At 45.7% G+C, this 21,034-nt stretch overlaps 1 protein-coding gene and 1 long non-coding RNA gene across 5 annotated transcripts in view; one reads left to right on the top strand and one right to left on the bottom strand.

Annotated features, from left to right (window-relative positions):
- FGF1 (fibroblast growth factor 1) overlaps positions 1–21,034 on the bottom strand; it is a 117,970-nt gene that overhangs the window by 11,747 nt on the left and 85,189 nt on the right. For all 4 annotated transcript variants that reach the window (XM_040239825.1, XM_040239827.1, XM_040239823.1 and 1 more), the window contains one exon: positions 11,361–11,563. In XM_040239825.1, the coding sequence (XP_040095759.1) occupies positions 11,361–11,529 (169 nt within the window). In that variant the 5' untranslated portion in view covers positions 11,530–11,563. The remainder of the gene's footprint in view (positions 1–11,360; positions 11,564–21,034) is intronic.
- The window catches only part of LOC120863517, an 81,755-nt gene that overhangs the window by 15,325 nt on the left and 45,396 nt on the right, over positions 1–21,034 (top strand). Inside the window, exons 2-3 of the long non-coding RNA XR_005721016.1 lie at positions 2,192–2,251; positions 12,658–12,747. This is a non-coding gene — a long non-coding RNA (uncharacterized LOC120863517). The remainder of the gene's footprint in view (positions 1–2,191; positions 2,252–12,657; positions 12,748–21,034) is intronic.

The following is a 21,034-nucleotide window of genomic DNA, read 5'->3' as shown; positions in this document are numbered from 1 at the left end:
CCCTCCATCTTTGCCAATTGAATTGTGTCCCCTTATGTGGATGTGTGGTAATCATTTTACCACTTCCTTATTACTATGTCTGTATCTTCTCATTTCCCTCTGTTTTCCTTATCTACTGATTCATCCCAAGGGTGATACGTAGTTACATCACCATTATTGAAGACTCAGTTCTCTTGTCCTTGAAAGTCTTTGCTGCAGAAACTCAGGACCTCCACTCACTTCCTCTGGTGAGCAGAGTTTATTTAACTCATAAGAAGAAAGCGAGAAGCCACAGTCTCCTTTGCCACCAGGCCTCCTGACTCTGCTTAGCTCTGAGAGGCAGTCATGAGAGCACAGGCCAGAGGCCTCCTCTCTCCAGCCTCGGGGCCCACCACTCGCTCACTGAGTCACTATTCCAGCCATGCCACTCCTTTCCCACACCAATTCCTCTTCTGCCACAGGATCTTTGCACAGGCTCTGCCCTCTGTCTGGTATCACCTCTCCCCTAATTGTCACTAAGATGGTCCTTTTCCTCCTGGCGTCAGCCCAAAAACCCTTCCTCAGAGAGGCCTTCCCCCCACAAGTACCCCACAACACTCCTTTCACCCAAGTCCTTTCACCCCCCACCCCAGGAGCCCTGGCACCCTAGTCTCTGCATCTTTGTTTTTCTCCTTCCTGGTTTGTTTCCTTCATGGCACTTAGCGTGCACTTATTTTTGTTGTTTAGGGCTTTACTCATTTATTTCTGCCTCCCCAGGGGAGTGTACACTTGGAAGAAAGGGCAGGAATTTTATCTGTCCTGTTTCCCCTTCAGTCTCTAGTGCCTCCCACAGTGCTGTGCACCCTGGGGAGAGCCAGTGTGTATTTGTTGAGTGGACAATGTTAGGCTAATCTTTGCAGAGATGATTCTGTTGGCCTATCATTAGTAAGCTGCACATTTTGAATTGTGTTTCCAATAATGCTTTGTGGAGTGAAGTAACATGCAACCGAGTTGTGAGTTGCAAGGTTCAAGGCTTGACTTTGCCACTTAGGAGCAGGACCTTGGCTGGATTGTTTAACTTTCAGGCCACAGTCTCCTTGTTAGTAAAATTGGAATGATTTAGATTCAATTTCTAGAGTTTTTTTCTACCACTAGCAGTCTTGAAAGCATGTAAATACGTTTAATGACAGTGCTATATACAACAGAATATCATTTCACCATAAAAAGGAATACAGTACTGGTGCATGCTACAGCATGGCTGAACCTTGAAAGCATGTTAAGTGAAGAAGCTTACTCACAAAGGACTACAGATTGTATGATTCCATTTAAAATAAATGTCCAGAATAGGCAAAACCCATAGGGACAGGAAGTAGATTAGTGGTAGCCAGGGGCTGAGGAAGGGGTCGGAGAGAGAAGGGGAAACTATGGTTAAAGAGGTATAGGGTTTCTTTTAGGGTGATGAAAGCTGATTGTAGAGATGGTTGCACAAATCTCTAAGAAAACCACTGAATGGCATACTTTAAATGGGTGAATGGTAAGGTATGTGAATGTATCTCAATAAAAAATTTTTTTCAATGCTCAGTGTTTTCATTGACCTCTGATTTGCAGAGAACTTTCACATGTGTTTTCTATCAGTTTCTCAGCATAATCCTGTATATTTAAGAGAGACCAAATTGCTACTTCTGCGAAGTCATGTCAGTCGTGTCTGACTCTGTGCAGCCCTATAGACGGCAGCCCACCAGGCTCCTCCGTCCCTGGGATTCTCCAGGCAAAAACACTGGAGTGGGTTGCCATTCCCTTCTCCAATGCATGAAAGTGAAAAATGAAAGTGAAGTCACTCGGTCGTGTCTGACTCTTAGTGATCCCATGGACTGCAGCCTACCAGGCTCCTCCATCCATGGGATTTTCCAGGCAAGAGTACTGGAGTGGGGTGGCCATCACCTTCTCCAGAGAGCAAAGGAAGGGAATAATTGTTTACTCATCATCTACAATGTGCCAGGCATCTTGCTAGTTTCTATCTTGGTATAAATAGTGTAAAACTGAAGAGTTTGGACTCAGGAAGCAAACTGCATGAATTTAAATTCTGGCTTGGCTGTGTATTAGCTGTGTAATGATTGGGTATGGTATTTACCTCTGTTTCCTTATCTGTAATGATAGTGTCTGCTCCATAGAGTTGTGAGGTTTAATGATCTGAAGTGTCCAGTAAAACTGCTATCATTTTTATTGTGTTTAGGTGACATCATCGCTTCTCAGAGCATCCCTGGAGGAAGGTAGCACTGGCTCTGTCCTGCAGGTGAGGAAACTGAAGCTTGGTAAGAGCACCTTTACCAGATATTGTACTTGGAATCATAGACAAAACCATGACCAGAATCCAGGCTTGACTATTTTAAATATCCTGCTTTTTCTTCTCTTTCATACAATACCTTGAACAGTTACCAGAAAGATTGGTCCAAATCAAGCCATATTCACTTCACTCCTTGGTCCCCCTTATGCTCAAGATCTGACCTGCACAAGATGTCGGATGGCCATCCAGAACCCAGTTTTGTAGCCATGATGATGTTAGCTACCTGGGACTTTTGGCTCAGATGGTAAAGAATCTGCCTTCAATGCGGGAGACTTGGGTTCGATCCCTGGGTGGGAAAGATCCCTTGGAGAAGGAAATAGCTACCCACTCCAGTATCCTTGCCTGGAGAATCCCATGGACAGAGGAGCCTGGCAGGCTATAGTCCGTGGGATCACAAAGAGTCAAACACGACTGAAGTGACTTAGCACACACATCTATATAAGTAGGTCGCATTATATGTAAGTCAGTCACATTATAGCTGCAACAGAAACCCCAAAGGGCAAGTCCTTTGGGGTAATCAAGAAAAATGTTTTTTTAATAGACTTCCTTTTGTAGAGCAGTTTTAGGTTCATAGCAAAAATACGGGGAAAGTATGAAATTTACTATGTGCCCCTCCCCTGCATGGCACAGTCTCCCCATTATTGTCACCCCCCACCAGTGAGGTACAGTTGTTATAAATGACGAACCTACACCAGTACATCGTGATCACCTAGGAAGACTTATTTTTTTTTAGCTTTTTATTTTCTAGTCCATTTCTGTTCTGCGCCTTAAATACTGCCCGTTTGTCTTGCTGTGGGGGTAGGTAGAGTTGACTTTGCCGTCTGAGGAGCCCCGTCTTGGCCATGTAAACGCCCCGTGGAGGTAAACATGAGACAGAGCTGCCTGGCGCACGACTCAGCCCTCGGCCCTGAGCCCCAGCACCAAGTTGTTGCACTGGTGAGAGTTTGTCTCAAGAGTTTCCTCTGTAAATATTATTTCTCCAGGATGTCCAAGTTTCATAGCTCATTTTCACTGGATTTCTTTCTGGCTACGTTGCTTAAACATATATCCTTCTACAAGCAGAGCTGGCAGGAAGGAGTAACACCCAGTGCGTTGCTCGCGTAGCTGACTAGGTGTCCAACTGCCTAGTGTGACTTCATTCCAGTTTTCCAAACCTACATCCTCCTGCAGCTGCTGTTAAGGGGTGGGAGGGAAGGAGAGCAAGTGGGAGAGGGGGACTTACAAAGAGAGGGAGGGACTGGCCAACAGCCTTGGCGGAAGCAGCAGCCCTTCCCTCTTGGAGGGAGTAGGGGCCTCAGGGGAAGCCACCAAGTCATCATGTATTCATGGTCTGGGCATTACGTGCTGGATGCTCTGTTCAGTGTGGGCAAGGTCCCCGCCTTCAGGGACTTAACACCTATTTAGGGTCAGATGACCCAGAGTAATCAAGCAGTACAATAGCAAAAACTCCATTTGTTTTCGAGCTAAAAGCAAACAAAAGTGCAACAACCAAAACCCTCTTTTTTCCCTCTTTCTGTAATTGTTTTCTCTCTCAAAGAAAAGCAGAAAATAATGTATGATGGGGAAGAAAAGCAAACTGCAAAAGAATATTTATGGTAAATCCTTGATGAAAATTTTGTAAACAAAACATAAACCAGTGCACATAGTTCATGAATAGATAGGGAGTAAAAGATAAAAATGTGCATTTGATTTAGTCCAAATTCATAGCAATGGCTGCTCTGGGGAGGATGAAAATGACTCAGACTGGGGAGGGGAGTGGAGGGACATTGCCTTTCATCCTAACTTCATTCCTTCCAAAAGACAATACTGAGGCAAGAACAGCCAGGAAGTTGGTAACAGTGGTTAACTTCGGGTGATGGGGTTGCTGATGGTTTTGTAGTGTTCTGGGTGAGGCTGGGTAGTAGATCTGTAAAGGCTGGTTTATAGCTGGTGGGCAGACATTCGGTTTCTTGCTGCTGCTGACCCCTGCGGTGCTCTGTGACCCAACACAGACTTGACCTCGGGGACCATCTAGACTTGAATGCAGGTATCTGCAGAAGGTATGTCATCTTGAGGGCAGACACACCTTTCCGACTCACTGGAAAAGACCCTGATTGAGGGCAGGAGGAGAAGGGGGCGACAGAGGATGAGATGGTTGGATGGCATCACCAACTCAATGGACATGAGTTTGAGCAAACTCCAGGAGATGGTTAAGGACAGGGAAGCCTGATGTGCTGCAGTCTATGGGGTCACAACTTAGTAACTGAACAACAATTTAAGGGCAGACAGGGAACCAGGAAAGCTGGTGAAGGGCCACTCAGGTCACACCTGCTCTGTTCAGTGTCTTCTTCCAGAACCTTCCACCAGGTTAGCACCCAGGACACAGAGGTGGAGGCAGCACGTCCTCTCTCCCATATGGGGAATTTAGGACTTGCTCTCTATGAGCAGGGTGGTCAGTGGCTCTGTAGCATCCCAAGGATGAAGGGGCAAGTACTTTTTGAAAAAGAAGGCAAATCAGTCAGCCCTCAGGGGAGTTACTGTTCCCCATCTCTGAAATATGGACAGCAACTTTTGACTTAGAAGAATAAGTGAAAAGCAATTTTTAAAAAACGTACTCTAGTGACAGTTACAAGTTTCTTTGAGAAATTCAGACTTATAAAGCACTTTAAAAATGTGCTACAGAAAGACTGGAAGCATTTACCTGATGGACTAGTAACCATAGTGTCCCCAGTGGAATCCAGAGTCCTGCTCCTTGTCTAAGAATGCATTAAGGTGTGCTGGTTTGGGAATGGCCAGTTTATCAAAAGTAAATGTCAAATAACTGAAATATACAAGATGACCTTTGCAGCTCATGCTCCTGCCTCATCCTTTGGACCCTTAGGGGAACCTAGGTAAGGGGGAAGCCAGGGATCTGAGTGGATATGCTGGTCCCTGTCTAGAGCTCTTCCTTCTTTTCCTGAGGAATTATAAGCTGGTATCTCTGGTTTTTTCTTCTGCTCCTCAGAGCCTTCCATTAGCTCTTCATAGTCGTTTAGTCACAGTAAGACACATGATCCCTTACATTCCAAGGATAGAAAGAAGGAACAGGAGTTAGAACCTGCCAGTGCCAAGAGACATGAGCTTTGGGGCACCATGCTATTCTCTTCCTGTCCTTCCCTAGGAATTTTGAAAGGTAAGACTACAGCTGCTGCTTTCAGCAGGATGAATGCTGCGGAGGGAGGTCCCGCTTCTGCAGCACGTTCCTCCATGGCCTTTAAGCCTGCTTTCCACCTCTGTTCTCCAGATAGAGGCCCAGAGAGATTACGTGCCTGGTTTATTCTGGGTTGGAGACTTCCCGTCCTTTGCCTTGTTTACCCAAAATGAGGTCAGCCTCATTCAGAACTTGGTGAGGTTGTTTTATGTCAGTGGCATTTATAATTAAAATGTAGCCACAAGCCGGGCACTGTAAAACATTAGAGAAAGACGGAGAAGAAATAAAATGGAGTTTGTGGGGGGAAAAAGTTACAGTGGTTTGGATACATATGTGTGTGTGTGTGTGTGTGTGTGTGTGTGTGTGTGTATGAAAAAGACTTTTCTTAGAATGTGTAAAGGTGTTTGCTTCTCCTCTAGGGTCTGAAAAAGGTGCCTGGAAAATTTTGATACAGTCCATGGACTGTGTGATATTAAAAAAAAAAAAAAGTCTATCTGGAAAAATCCCTCCTGTGTAAGCAGATAAGGAGCTGGTAGGGAGGAGAGGGAAGGAGGCCTTCAGCAGGGCGTGCGTCCAGGGAGAGCGTGCCTGTCTGAAGACCAGTCGCTCTCTCTGATGCCTAGCTCTGCCCACTGTGGTCACCTGAAGAGCACACCAATGCAATGGGGAGCACAGTGGGTTCGCCGTCAGGTGGTGAGCCACAGCAAGATGGGGAATCTGGATCACCCTCAGAACTGCAGGCAGGAGGGATTCACTGAAGGAAAGGAGCCCTTTCTAAAGGGCTGCAAAGCAAGGTTCTGGGGACCAGTGAACTCCTCTAGTGCCTTTAGGATGTGGTTTGATTTATAAATATTTGATTGGCACACACTTTGCTCAGGAACATTTCCATTTGTGTGGTGAGTGGTGCCGGTAATCCTGCTCCCCATGAAGCCTCGTACGTGCTTGGGGAGGTGAGGGGTGCGTGCCACAGGAGGGGGCTGCAGGTTTGGGATGCTTGTGAGCTTTTTCCTATCCTCCAGTTACTGCTCCAGAAATAGGTTATGGCCCCCTTAGACAGAGAGTGACCTCCCCGCAAAAGAGCGGAGTCAGGCACAGAGCTCCTTGCTTTGCCCAAGACAGCTTGCTGTGCAGAGAGGCGAGACCGGGCAGGGCTTGCGGAGCCGCTGGTGCCTGGGCACAGGGTACCTACGTGCCAGGCCTCAAGAGCTCCAAGCCCGGACAGTCCTGGAGGTGCCGAGATGCAGGGAGCTGGTGTAGCATTGGTTTAACTCGGCACACTCCAAAGATCAGATGGTTAGATAAGGACGGTCCAGCAAGCCTCGGGATTCTGCTGCTGCTGATAAATACCATGTTCCAGACACTTACCATGTGCCTGGCAGGCTGTTAAAGACATTCACAAACTGTCATACTTAAAATTCCAACTTTCCTATAAGGGTGGGTACTGTTGCCATCCTTGTTTTTAAAACAAGGAAACTGAGGCATGTGGAGAAAAAGTAACTTCCTGACAGGGAGCCAGTAAACCGCAGTGATGGGTCCTGCATCTACTGGGCCCACAGATGGGATGTGTGAATCCAGTATGTTCATTTAATTAGTGTGTGGTGTGAAACCACCGCTGTGGTGTTGGTGTCAGGGGTGGAAGTGTGCTATAAGAGAGCCTTAGTTTTGGAAGATGCAGCTGAGGGTCGGGCCCAGTTTCCCAATTACTGGCTGTTCCCCAGGGCTCAGTGTTCGCAGAGTTAGTGCACAGGGCAGTTCATTATGAATGATAATTAATAACCTCATCAGGACCGTGGCTAAGAGGAAATTAAATAGTCTAGTGCAACGCTTGGCATATATTAGGTGCTTGATAGATATTTATGGAATATATTATTGAATTTGAATTTATTTGCTTCCAACAGTTCATTCACTCATCCAATTAATATTTATTGGCCATGATCCTGACCGCCCAGCCATGTGCTTGACACACAGATTGCAGTGTTGAGCTGTGAGAGACGAAGTCCCCGTCCTCAGGGAGCCCAGTGAGGCAGGAGACCATTAGATAATCGCACAAGGAAATGTGCGGTATGACCCCGAGGAGGGCTGCCTTGATACACACGGCGCTCCTCAAACACTGCGTGTCTGAGGTGAAGCTGGTCCTCACTCCCTGTCCCTGTTCCTCCTCCAGGAGCCTCCCTCTCCTGGTGACGCGGCCACTTAGCAGGCCCCCAAGCCACACCCTAGGAATCAACAAAAATCTTCACACACCCTGCGCCCAGCGCCCCTTCTCGCAGTCTGCCACTCTCCTGTCTGGTCCTGCCTGGCCTTCCTAGTGTGGCAAAGTAACAGATGTCCATAGTCTGCGTTGCTATCTGCCTGCAGCTGTGATTTGAGCCATTGTAAAGGGATGAACCAAAAACATCCCCTGGGCAGGCCAGAAATCCCACCTGTGGAGACCTCTGACTCAGGTCTACAGGACAGTGGTCCATGCCCATCCATCCATCCTGGCTTTATTCCACTCCAAGAAAGACCTTGGGTTAGGTTCTGGGAAACTTATTCTCCTGGGGGTAGGAAGGGAATACATTTTGCAGACTTCTCAGTCTTGTCCAGGGTAGATCAACTGGCTGGGGACAATGAGAAGCTGTGAAAGGAGTTGAGGTTTTCTTTCTTTCTTTCTTTCTTTTTTTTTTCCTTGTAGTACTGGAATGCATATAGTTCCATTTTGCATGGTGTATGTAGATGTATTTAAATATTTGATTGGCTTTTAGAAATACTCTCCCTGGAGGAAGTTTTACAGTGTGGTTATCCACTTATCTTCATGGTCTCTAGTCATGCTCCAACTAATGATCAAGGAATACAAACCATTGTGCTAACCACCCAGGGATCATCCACTCCACGCCTGCCCAGGTTTCTGAAGAACCTTGAAATTCAGAAAGATTGTGGCAGTACCACCACTGGCCAGAAGAGGGCGACAGAGCCACATTTAGTGGGTGCATCTATGGCAGGGAGTCAGTCCTTTTGGCTGCAGGATCTCATGAGTTTTCAGCTTTGTCAGACACACAAGGCAGTGTTGCTTTTCCCATTGCGCAGGTGAGGAAACTGAGCCTCAGTATTTACCCGCTAGTTGAGATAGCCGGGAACACTGGAGAATTTCACATTTTTGTAGAAGAGAAGATGATGGGAAGGGTCTGGGGGCTGGGAGACTTGAAGCTGCTTTTGCAGAGCACTTTATGCCAAATGGAGAGAATGATAATTGTCTGGTGATGATCCAGTTAGAAAGCGGCAGCATAGGAATATGACCTCAAGGTTTCTGACTCTATATCTAGGCCTCCTGTCTCTGCAAGGGGTACATGGATTACCTGGTTCTCCTGGCACTGATAGGTAGTGGGGGATGGATTTTGGCTTACTCGCCGTGCTCTGATTTCTGTCCTCCTTGGCCCTTGTTCTTAGTTCTAGACTAAGTAAGTAGGCCAACACAACAACTCTGAATGTTGCCAGAGAGGCCTTGAATCAAAACCTGAATCCAAACCGTTTGCTTCCTGGAGGGCAGTGTTGCTGAAGAGAAGAGCCTAGGGAGGGTCATTAAGGGCTATCCTGTGTTCCATGTGCTGTGTTGAGTGCATGGAAATCTTGGTGGTGGTCGTGACGGTGATAGTGGTGACGACAGTAGCGACATGAACCAACATATGGGGAGCTGTTACTCTCGGTCAAGAGGCTGTGCCAAGAATTTTCGCTACATTGTCTCATGTAACCCACCCAAGAAACTTGGGAGGCAAGTAATATTGCTCTTATTTTACAGTTGAGAAAAGTAAGGCCAGAACAGTTACATAACTAGCCTGAGTTCACTTGGGAAGTAATTAATCCACCATCACTCTTGTGTCGACCTCCTCATACACACTCCTATGCCACTGTATGCTACCCTCCAGGGCTTCTGACATCGCAGGTCAGGCAGCTGAATTTGCAGCACTCTGCAGAAGTTGTCCCACATTCTGTACCCAGAGTGCAGACTATAATGTTAACAGTGAAGTCACATGCCCTTTGTACAGAAATTCTAGTACTTGTAATTGTAGCCTCCTGTGACCCCAGAATTTAAGGTTTCCCAGAAGAGCCAGCTTAACCCCATAGAACACATCACCAAGGTTGTCTTTCTCTGGGATGCGGAAGACCAAAGAACATTCTCAGTTCAAAAAACTGATAAGACTTACTAGAAATGTTTAAAACCTTCTAGAAATTACAGCTTGTTCCCTTTGTGTTGTGTGAGGCAGATCACACAAATTGTGTAGCTTGCCTGATACAACATGACAGATTGAAGTCTGAGTCCATTTATTTGCAGTGAACATTGCCTGTGTGTATGTTTAACATACTCAATAGTCTTTTTATCGCTATACTCTGGCACATATTTTTCATCAAGTATAGGCATTCGGAAGTCCATCTGAAGACAAGCCATTAAAACTAAGCTGACCCTGCAGCAGTCAGCCCCAAACTTCCTGCTTCTCATTGCAAGCGTCTGCTTGGTGGGTGAGAGGGAAGGGACAGTGCCACCTGGTTGGTAAATGCTAGCTCCCGCCCCCATCATCTGTGCTTCTGTGGATGGAGAGTGGGCACCGCTGGGGTGACCGTTTGTGCCTAGTGCCTGCAACCTTTGTTGTGTGTACATGCATGCTAAATTGCTGCAGTTGTGTCCAGCTCTTTGCGACCCTATGGACTATAGCCTGCCAGGCTCCTCTGTCCATGGGATTTTCCAGGCAAGAATACTAGAGGGGTTGCCATGCCCTCCTCCAGGGGATCTTTCCAACCCAGAGATCAAACCCATATCTCTTGAGTCTCCTGCATTGGCCGGTGAGTTCTTTACCACACGTACCACCTGGGAAGCCCTAACCTTTGGTGTAAATCAAATCAATAATAAAGACTACCATCACATCAAAGCCAGTGTTCTGTATCTCATTTTAAAGCCATCCTGCATAACCTTAAATTCTACCTGTGCTATTGTATATCTCCTAATTTCATCCATACTTTCCTTCCCTTGGTTCATGACACGTTTGACCCCTCAGACCCTCTGAGCAGGGACCAGATCTGACTTTTGGCTCTGCTCCAACATCTAATGATTTGGTGGGGCTCAGGGAATCCCCAGTGACATCACAGTAGAACCCAGACACCTCGTATCAAACATACACACCACTGCCAGAAATACCAAAGCAGAGGGAGAGATTTTTTTCTTAGATAGTCAAGGAGAGTCTTTTCTCCAAAGTCATGCCGCCATTTATCAACACCATCTGAGAGCAGGGCTGGCAGGAAAGCCGGAGGAGATACTCAGCCTTTGGCTCAAATCGCTCCTACTCTCCTGTTTCTACAAGGTCTGGAGAATGACTCTACCCCTCCTAGTTACTGCAGCCACGTCTGCATGATAACGCAGAGTGAGAGCAGCATAATTAATGATGTGTAAGACTACGACTGTGAACTAGGATCTCACAAATCAAGCCCAGTGGAAACATAACCTGGAGAATCGGTTAACTTGAAATTGAGCCCTTGTCCATTGGGAGTTTATTGCCCCTGCTCTGTGTAGCCCTTCCCATCATGGAGTGAGACGGGCCCTGACTAGCCTTGGGGACCAGGCTTCTCGCTGCTTACAGGAATCTGGAACAGTTGAACACTGGCAGCCAGTCTGATCTCACAGCAGGTATGTTAGGTCAACAGAGAGTCCTCTTAAACTCTTGAAATCAGACTCCTTTAGGCAGGCTGTTGCCCTCACAACTCCCCGTTCTCCACACCCAGACCCTCTGTACCTTGTTACCCCTGCATCTGAGTGTGTCATGTCTGAAAAGAATCTTGGAGAAGGGGTTACAGCCCTTATCTATTCTCCCTTCTCCCATCCCTGACTAAGGAGGATACCAGAAATGTGAGATGGGTGCTTACTGTGCTGGTCGCTCCTGTCCTTCGTCCCATCCACTGTGCCATCTGGGAGGATTCTTAGGAAGTAGCCCCCGTTGCTGCAATAGAGGAGCTTGGGCTTCTTGTAATTGCCTAGAGGCAGGTTAAACTTCTCAGTCAGGGCTCTGAAGGTTGTGGTTTCTCCTTCAGCCATGGCTCAGCAGCTGCTGGTTGTGGCTGTTCCAAGGCTGTAAGAAATTAAACAACCCTGTAGGATGTTCTTCCAGCAAAGGTGCTGTGTGCACTTTCAAGAAGGCAAGGAGAGCCTCAGGGCACCGGCTTCTGGGTGGGCGGAAACCACAGACTGCCCAGGTGCTGCCCACAGTAAACAAGCCTGCTCAGTGGCCAGTGGTTAAGGAATGATGGTCCCCGGCAGGGGAGGGATTTTCAGTCATTTCCCACTTCCCAATTGGACACAGCTCTGGACCAGGCTGTGCGTTTTTTGGAATATCAAATTTGATCATTTTGGTGGATGGAAAAAAAAATAATGTTTTGGTCCCTCCTTCTGATCCACACACATCCTCAAATTAAACACCAAAGTTGCACTAAAATAACACTCAGGGTCTGGCTGAAACCCACAAAAGCCAAGAGGCCACCACCAAGGTTGTGCCCTCCACCCTCCCACTGTTTTGCCCAGGTGCTGAGGCCTGTGTACAGAGATAGCCCAGGGAGCCTGGGCACGCGAGACCCGTGGGGGAAGGGGTGGGGTGGGGTGGGATGGGGTGGAGTGTTTCCGAACTAGCCAACAGTTAATGCGTAAAGGAAAATTACGGGTTTGCTGGTGGGAATGGAACCAGAAGTGGAGAAGTAGGCACGTGGAGGTGTTAGGTGGGGTTTTTAAAAGGCCATCACTGTGCCAAAGGAAATTTTATGAGGTGGAGTATTTTGAAGGTTCTGCTGGCTATCGCCTGCGTCCACAGCTTCCTGTACATCCTCAGATTACACAGGGAAGACAGTAGTCTATCCCTGGTACAAAGACTACCTTCACCCTAATTACTTCCTAATGAGAACACAGAAACCATTGTATAACCTTCTATGACCCTCTAATGCTATGTATACCCACTATACACAAATTATATTATTGGAAATGCATATATGTAGAAATGCATTAGTGAACCCACTATACACAAATTTATATTATCAGTGTACAAATGGATTAGTGCACCCACTGTACATAAGTTTGTATTATCAGTGTACAAACGCATCAGTGGCCCTCTACGAACTAAAAAGCAAAGCTGATAAACTTTAGTATTTTAAAATATCTACTTGCTCCACCATTTAGAAGACTGGATCAGTACTTACTACAAGGACTGCACAAGAAAGAGGTGAGGAAGAGACCAGAAAACCACCATGGGAATTTCATCTTATAAGAGTGAGTAGATGCCAGTTGTACACATTGATTACCAAGCGGCCTTATAATACTAGTGATCATCAGCATCATTGTTAACATATTATGGGCTAGAAGTTAACTTAATGTCATTGAGGCAGACACTGATATTATACTCAATTTTTTTATAAGGTGAAACCAAAGCTTATAGCTGCTCATGGCCTGTCTCAACAGCTAGTAAGTGAGCCTCTAAAGGGGTCTGTTGAAAGAAAGCCCCAACTTGCCCTTCATTACCATGACAGTATTAAGTGACTTCAGTGATAGCACAGTGTTTATTAGCAGAAGTGGGGGTTTTACTCATAGCGTGGCACGTACATCTGCCCCCATGACCTAATCATTCATGGTTACTCATCTGTAAACCAGGTATTGGCTGTCACCACCAACAGCCTCCACTTTTGCCCCCATGCATGTTGTCATTCCCTGGAGAACCCATGTCACCAGGTGTTAGGAGCCCTGTGAACTTAACAGAAGGCCAGCCAGTCTCCTACATCCCTCACACTCCCCTTCCAGCCATCCAGCCATCCCTGGAGTGGCTTCAGGGAGCTGCTCGCATAGAAGGTAATTCCAACAGAAATCAAGACAGCAATTTGGATGATTTGTCCTGGTGACTTTGGAATTAGAGTTCATGTTAGAAGCCTCCACATGTTCCTCTGCTCCAGGCATTTTAATGTGTCTGGTACATCTCTTCCAATCTGCAGCCACACGGGCTATGGTTTGAAGTCCCTCCAAGGATCCTCAGAGTTTTGCATACACCATGTAAACTATCTTTAAAGTCAGACCACCTCCACATGTCTCCTTCACATAAGGCAAAACTCTGTCTGGTCCTTTTCACATAGTACAATAACAGATGGAAAATTAATTTCATATACATCAGTTCCACGGGGCAGATGGCAGAGTTCACTTGCACAGCTCTTTGCATTCCCTTCACAAAACATCACTCTCTTTTCCAAAACCCTCTTTATCCACAAGGCTCTGAGTCTCTGTGCCTACCTCTGTCTCTGTACTCAGCCCTGTTTCCTCCCAACCTCTCAGTGTCCCTCTCCCTCCTCTTCCCCGTTACACACAATTCTGGAATCCCCTCTGATGTAAAGCAATTCAGTGTTTCCAAACATGGGCATTTTCACCCATCACCTGTCATCAGCATAGCACACTGACCAGATCCTTGTTCCTTAAATTACAGCTAAGAGATAATCCATAGTTTTTGTTCTATCAGTCTTCTTTTCAAGCACCTAGTACTTAATTAGGTACAGGAGACAATAACTATATGCTAGTGGTGGCCATTTCACTATACAAATAGTCATTTGTATTCTCCATCTTAGGCAGAATTTTGTTTCTTGCTGTCCCTGTATTTTCTCAAAGGGAGGTCCCCATGAGCCCTGGTCATGCAGCAGTTGCTGTGGTGAGGATGGCCTCCGTTCTAGATCTGGCACCCATTAGGAGTCTCCATTAAGTTGGTTTCTAAGTGTTGCATGTGAATTTGGCTCTACTCATTTACATTGTTGCTTCCATCCCGTTGGGATGAAGGGGACAGTTCAGTTCAGTTCAGTTCAGTTCAGTCGCTCAGTCGTGTCTGATTCTTTGCGACTCCATGAATCGCAGCATGCCAGGCCTCCCTGTCCAACACCATCTCCCGGAGTTCACTCAGACTCACATCCATCGAGTCCGTGATGCCATCCCAGCCATCTCATCCTCGGTTGTCCCCTTCTCCTCCTGCCCCCAATCTCTCCCAGCATCAGAGTCTTTTCCAATGAGTCAACTCTTCGCATGAGGTGGCCAAAGTACTGGAGCTTCAGCTTTAGCATCATTCCTTCCAAAGAAATCCCAGGGTTGATCTCCTTCAGGATGGACTGGTTGGATCTCCTTGCAGTCCAAGGGACCCTCAAAAGTCTGGCCAAGGTTGGAGGCCTCAGTTCTGGCCAAGATTTCTACTTATGCTCTAACATTCATGTGTGTGTTAAGCCATGAATCCTGGGCTTCATCACTGCAACTCTACCCAGATAGGACCTCTGCCAGAGGCCAGGCACCCCTTCCCTCTGGTTTGCATTGCAGCCTGTGGTTATACAACCCCCCGCCTCTGCTCTGTACCTGCTCCACCCAGTAAGAGGTGCAGTGACAGTGTGGCTGCATTGACTTAATTGCTCCCATCACCCTTCAGTTCAAATCCATACCTGAAATCTGAAGGTGATTTGCTGATCCCTGAAAATAAGCCTTGCGTTCAATGTGAATTTGGTAGGCTATGACAGTGGCATATATGAATCAGCTATAAAACATACAAAAATGTCATATTTTTTGTTGATGAAGGAAACTCCAGAGGCATGAAATGCCCCTCTTCTTTTTGCTTTGTTTAGAGTTTACTTGTATTTTTAGTAGTGGTTGGTCCAAAGTTCCTTGCCAATCCAGTAAGTGTTAAAGGGACAGGCATGAAGAAAGTATATGATGCGATAAAACCATTAGGCAGCAGCCTTCCCAGACCCTTGGGGATTTTCACAAATTGCTGTAATAAATGAATCCATTAACTATGTGAAATCAGGCATAGAGCATAATGGAAATTTATAAGCCCTGCTCCTGCTTACTATAATCTTTTTGTTGGCTGTCTGGGAAGGGAGTTATCTCTGTGTATGTTGGAAGATGGAAAAGACCAAGCCCAATGGTCTTTTGTCATGTCCTTGGCCCAGCTCTCTGGGATTTGGGGCCCTGGGGAGATTTTCTCGACTTAACAGTGACAACCAAGTGAGGAGAACACCAAGCCTATTGGAACATTCATATTAAGTCTGACATGTTTTGTTAGCTGTAGTCTCTGGAAGAGAATCTGAGCTCTGACGCATGAATAGGATGTTAAGTATATGCTCTTACCCAGGAATACAACAGTCACTTTTCAGTGTGAAAGAGTAAGGAACACTGTACAGCTCTAGCTATGCTCAGATTGTCTCTGGGAGCCTGGGCGAGTCATTATCTTCTTCCAAGATGTTTCCTCTAATAATCCCCACCCTGCTGCCTATGTCAGATTTAACCCTTCAACTGTCTGAAGGGTTAAATGAGCATAGTATTCATCACACTACTTAGAAAGTTTACAAGTGTGACCTGACCTCTAGGAGAGAGGGGTAGGTGGTTACGTTGAACTGGTCGAAGCCTAATGTGTTCTAGGTCAGTTGCAACTGAATGCTTAATTTAAAATAATTTTTTCAGAGAGGCTGCCCTAAGATGGTGGAGGAGTAGGACGGGAAGACCACTTTCTCGCCCACAAATTCATCAAAAGAACATTTGAACGCTGAGTAAATTCCACAAAACTATTTCTGAATGCCGGCAGAGGACATCAGGCATCCAGAAAAGCAGCCCATTGTCTTCAAAAGGAGGTAGGAAAAAATATAAAAGATAAAAAGAGAGACAGAAGAGGTAGGGATGGAGATACGTCCCAGGAAGGGAGTCTTAAAAAAGAGAGAAGTTTCCAAACACCAGGAAGCACTCTCACTGGTGAGTCTGTGGCGAGCCTTGGAACCTCAGAGGGCAACATAACTGGGAGGAAATATAAATAAATAATTAAAACCCACAGATTATATGCCCAATGTAACTCCCAGCGGAGAAGCAGCGCAGACGCCTGCATCCACCACTAGCAAGCGGGGGCTGGGCAGGGAGGTGCGGGCTGCATTGTTTAGAGTAAGGACCAGTCCTGAATGCCCTGAGGGCAATCTGAGGGAACTAACTTGAGATAGCAAACCAGACTATGGGATAGCTACCCTGCAAAAAGCCCTAACTTAAGACACCACCAGGCCCGCTCACAGAACAAAGGACTGACTAGAGCTAGCCGGCTTCAGACCAGCCCATTCCCCCTCCAGAGACAGGAAGTCGAGGGCAGCCAGAGCCAGAAGGGGGCAATCGCAGCCCCAGAGAGGCATCATCTACCAAACTGCAAGCAGGCTTCGTTGCTAGCCAAGACTTCTTGAGATTCTGGATGGTTGACATCTGCCTGAGAAGGTGCGCTGGTTGTACACTCAGAAAATCGAGCAGCAGGGATGGAGGAGGCAATAAGTCTCAGTGACCGCGCTTGGCAAACACTTGGTCACCTGAGCTGCTCGGACCTGGAAAGGGCACAAAACGCAGGCCCAACCAAATCTGTGCCTTTGAGGAGTACCCGAGTACCTGAACCTGAGCGGCTTAGACCTGGGAAGTGCATACAACCCAGGGCTGGCCTCAGACAGTTCCTGACAGAGCAACCTAGAGCCTGAGCAGTGTAGACAGGGAAAGCACACATGTTGTGAGCGGGGCGAAACCCAGTGGGCCTGAAACACTGCGAGCACTCCCCAGACACGCCAGTGATATTTGTTTGCGGTGTTCCTTCCTCCCCACAGCACGACTGAACAAGTGAGCCTTAAAAAGTGTCCACCACCGCCCCCTTGTGTCAGGGCGGAAATTAGACACTGAAGAGACCAGCAAACAGAAGCAGCTAAAACAGAGGGAACCGCCTTGGAAGTGACAGGTGCAATAGATTAAAACCCTGTAGTTAGCACCTACTATATAGGAAGAGGCCTATAGATCTTTAGAAGTATAAGCTGGATCAAGGAACTATCTGAAAATGAACTGACCACACACTGTCCATAACAACACCAGAGAAAGTCCTAGATATAGTTTTACTATTATCATTCTTTAAAAAAAATTAAAAAAAATTTTTTTAAATTTTAAGTCCTCTATTACTCCTTTAATTTTTATTTTTATAACCTACTATTACTTGCAAAAAAAAGACCCTGTTTTTTAAAGCAAACTTCATATATATGTATATATATATTTTATAATTTTTGTGACTTTGGTTTTTTTTCTTTAATATTGTATTTTTGAGAATCCAACCTCTACTCTAGATTTTTAATCTTTGCTTTTTGGTATTTGTTACTTTGTACCTTTAAGAACCCAATCTTCAGTACCCCTTTTTACTTGGGAGCAAGATTACTGGCTTGACTGCTCTCTCCCCCTTTGGATTCTCCTTTTTATCCACCAGGTCACCTCTATCTGCCCCCTCCCCCTTCTCTTCTCTACCCAACTCTGAATCTCTTTGTGTGTTCCAGACTGTGGAGAACACTTAGGGAACTGATTACTGGCCGGATCTGTCTTTCTCCTTTTGATTCCCCCCTTTATCCTCCTGGCCACCTCTGTCTCCTTCCTCCCTCTTCTCTTCTCTGTATAATTACATGAACATCTCTGAGCTGTCCAGTCTGTGGAGTGCACATACAGAAGTGATTACTGGCAGCTTGCTCTCTCCTCTTTTGATTCCCCCTCTTTTCCTCCTGGTCACCTCTGTCTCCCTCCTCCCTCTTCTCTTCTCCATGTAACTCTGTGAACCTCTCTGGGTGTCCCTCATTGTGGAGAAACTTTTCATCTTTAACCAAAATGTTTTGTCATTGGTGCTGTATAGATGGAGAAGTCTTGAGGCTACTGTAAGAATAAGACTGAAAACCAGAGGCAGGAGGCCGAAGTCCAAATCCTGAGAACACCAGAGAACTCCTGACTCCAGGGAACATTAATCAATGGGAGCTCATCAAATGCCTCCATACCTACACTGAAACCAAGCACCACCAAGGGCCAACAAGTTCCAGAGCAAGACATACCACACAAATTCTCCAGCAACACAGGAACATAGCCCTGAGCTTCAATACACAGGCTGCCCAAAGTCACTCCAAACCCATTGACATCTCATAACTCATTACTGGGCACTTCACTGCACTCCAGAGAGAAGAAATCCAGCTCTACCCACCAGAACACCGACACAAGCTTCCCTAACCAGGAAACCTTGACAAGCCACCTGTCCAACCCCACCTACACTGAGGAAACTCCACAATAAAGAGAACTCCACAAACTGCCAGAATACGGAAAGGCCACCCCAAACACAGCAATATAAACAAGATGAAGAGGCAGAGAAATACCCAGCAGGTAAAGAAACAGGATCAGTTCAGTTCAGTTCAGTCGCTCAGTCGTGTCCAACTCTTTGCGACCCCATGAATCGCAGCACGCCAGGCCTCCCTGTCCATCACCAACTCCCAGAGTTCACTCAGACTCACGTCCATCAAGTCAGTGATGCCATCCAGCCATCTCATCCTCTGTCGTCCCCTTCTCCTCCTCCCCCAATCCCTCCCAGCATCAGAGTCTTTTCCAATGAGTCAACTCTTCACATGAGGTGGCCAAAGTACTGGAGTTTCAGCTTTAGCATCATTCCTTCCAAAGAAATCCCAGGGCTGATCTCCTTCAGAATGGACTGGTTGGATCTCCTTGCAGTCCAAGGGACTCTCAAGAGTCTTCTCCAACACCACAGTTCAAAACATGTATAATATCATGTAAGAATCGAATTACTAGTCTATGTCCGATGCAGGATATGACACGCTTGGGGCTGGTATGCAGGGATGACCCAGAGAGATGTTGTGGGGTGGGGGGGGTGGGAGGGGGGTTCAGGTTTGGGAATGCATGTACACCCGTGGTGGATTCATGCCAATGTATGGCAAAACCAATACAGAATTGTAAAGTAAATAAAAAAACAAAAAACAAAAGCATCAATTCTTTGGTGCTCAGCCTTCTTCACAGTCCAACTCTCACATCCATACATGACTACTGGAAAAACCATAGCCTTGACTAGACAGACCTTAGTCCGCAAATGTCCACTAAACCAAACAAAAGAGGAAGAATTAGGGAATCTAACTGATAAAGAATTCCGAATAATGATAGTGAAAATGATCCAAAATCTTGAAAACAAAATGGAATTACAGATAAATAGCCTGGAGACAAGGATTGAGAAGATGCAAGAAAGGTTTAACAAGGACCTAGAAGAAATAAAAAAGAGTCAGTATATAATGAATAATGCAATCAATGAGATCAAAAACACTCTGGAGGGAACCAACAGTAGAATAATGGAGGCAGAAGTTAGGATAAGTGAGGTAGAAGATAGAATGGTAGAAATAAATGAAACAGAGAGGAAAAAAGAAAAACAAAAGAAATGAGGACAGTCTTAGAGACCTCCAGGACAATGTTAAACGCCCCAACATTCGAGTCATAGGAGTCCCAGAAGAAGAAGACAAAAAGACCGTGAGAAAATACCTGAGGAGATAATAGTTGAAAACTTCCCTAAAATGGGGAAGGAAATAATCACCCAAGTCCAAGAAACCCAGAGTCCCAAACAGGATAAACCCAAGGTGAAACACCCCAAGACACATATTAATCAAATTAACAAAGATCAAACACAAAGAACAAATATTAAAAGCAGCAAGGGAAAAACAACAAATAACACACAAAGGGAGTCCCATAAGGATAACAGCTGATCTTTCAGTAGAAACTCTTCAGGCCAGGAGGGAATGACAGGACATACTTAAAGACTTAAAGTGATGAAAGAAAATAACCTACAGCCCAGATTCCTGTACCCAGCAAGGATCTCATTCAAATATGAAGGAGCAATCAAAAGCTTTACGGACAATCAAAGGCTGAGAGAATTCAGCACCACCAAACCAGCTCTCCAACAAATGCTAAAGGATCTTCTCTAGACAGGAAACACAGAAAGGGTGTGTAAACTAACCCAAAACAATAAAGTAAATGGCAACGGGATCATACTTATCAGTAATTATCATAAACATAAATGGGTTGAATGCCCCAACCAAAAGACAAAGACTGGCTGAATGGATACAAAAACAAGAGCCCTATATATGTTGTCTACAAGAGACCGACCTCGAAACAAGGGACACATAGAGACTGAAAGTGAAGGGCTGAAAAAAGATATTCCATGCAAATAGAGACCAAAAGAAAGCAGGAGCAGCAATACTCATATCAGATAAAATAGACATTAAAACAAAGGCTGTGAAAAGAGACAAAGAAGGACACTACATAACGATCAAAGGATCAATCCAAGAAGAAGATATAACAATTATAAATATATAAGCACCCAACATAGGAGCAGTGCAATATGTAAGACAAATGCTAACAAGTATGAAAGGGGAAATTAACAATAACACAATAATAATCGGAGACTTTATTTATTTATTTATTTATTTTAATGGGAGACTTTAATACCCCACTCATACACAGAAGAACTGTACAAAAAAGATCTTCACGACCCAGATAATCACGATGGTGTGATCACTCATCTAGAGCCAGACATCCTGGAATGTGGAGTCAAGTGGGCCTTAGAAAGCATCACTATGAACAAAGCTAGTGGTGGTGATGGAATTCCAGTTGAGCTATTTCAAATCCTGAAAGATGAAGCTGTGAAAGTGCTGCACTCAATATGCCAGCAAATTTGGAAAACTCA

This window comes from Oryx dammah, unplaced genomic scaffold (genome assembly GCF_014754425.2).
Source record: "Oryx dammah isolate SB20612 unplaced genomic scaffold, SCBI_Odam_1.1 HiC_scaffold_5, whole genome shotgun sequence".
Taxonomy (NCBI): Eukaryota; Metazoa; Chordata; class Mammalia; order Artiodactyla; family Bovidae; genus Oryx; species Oryx dammah.
The sequence above is the reverse complement of the archived record's forward strand: the minus strand, read 5'-3'. Positions and strand labels throughout refer to the sequence as shown.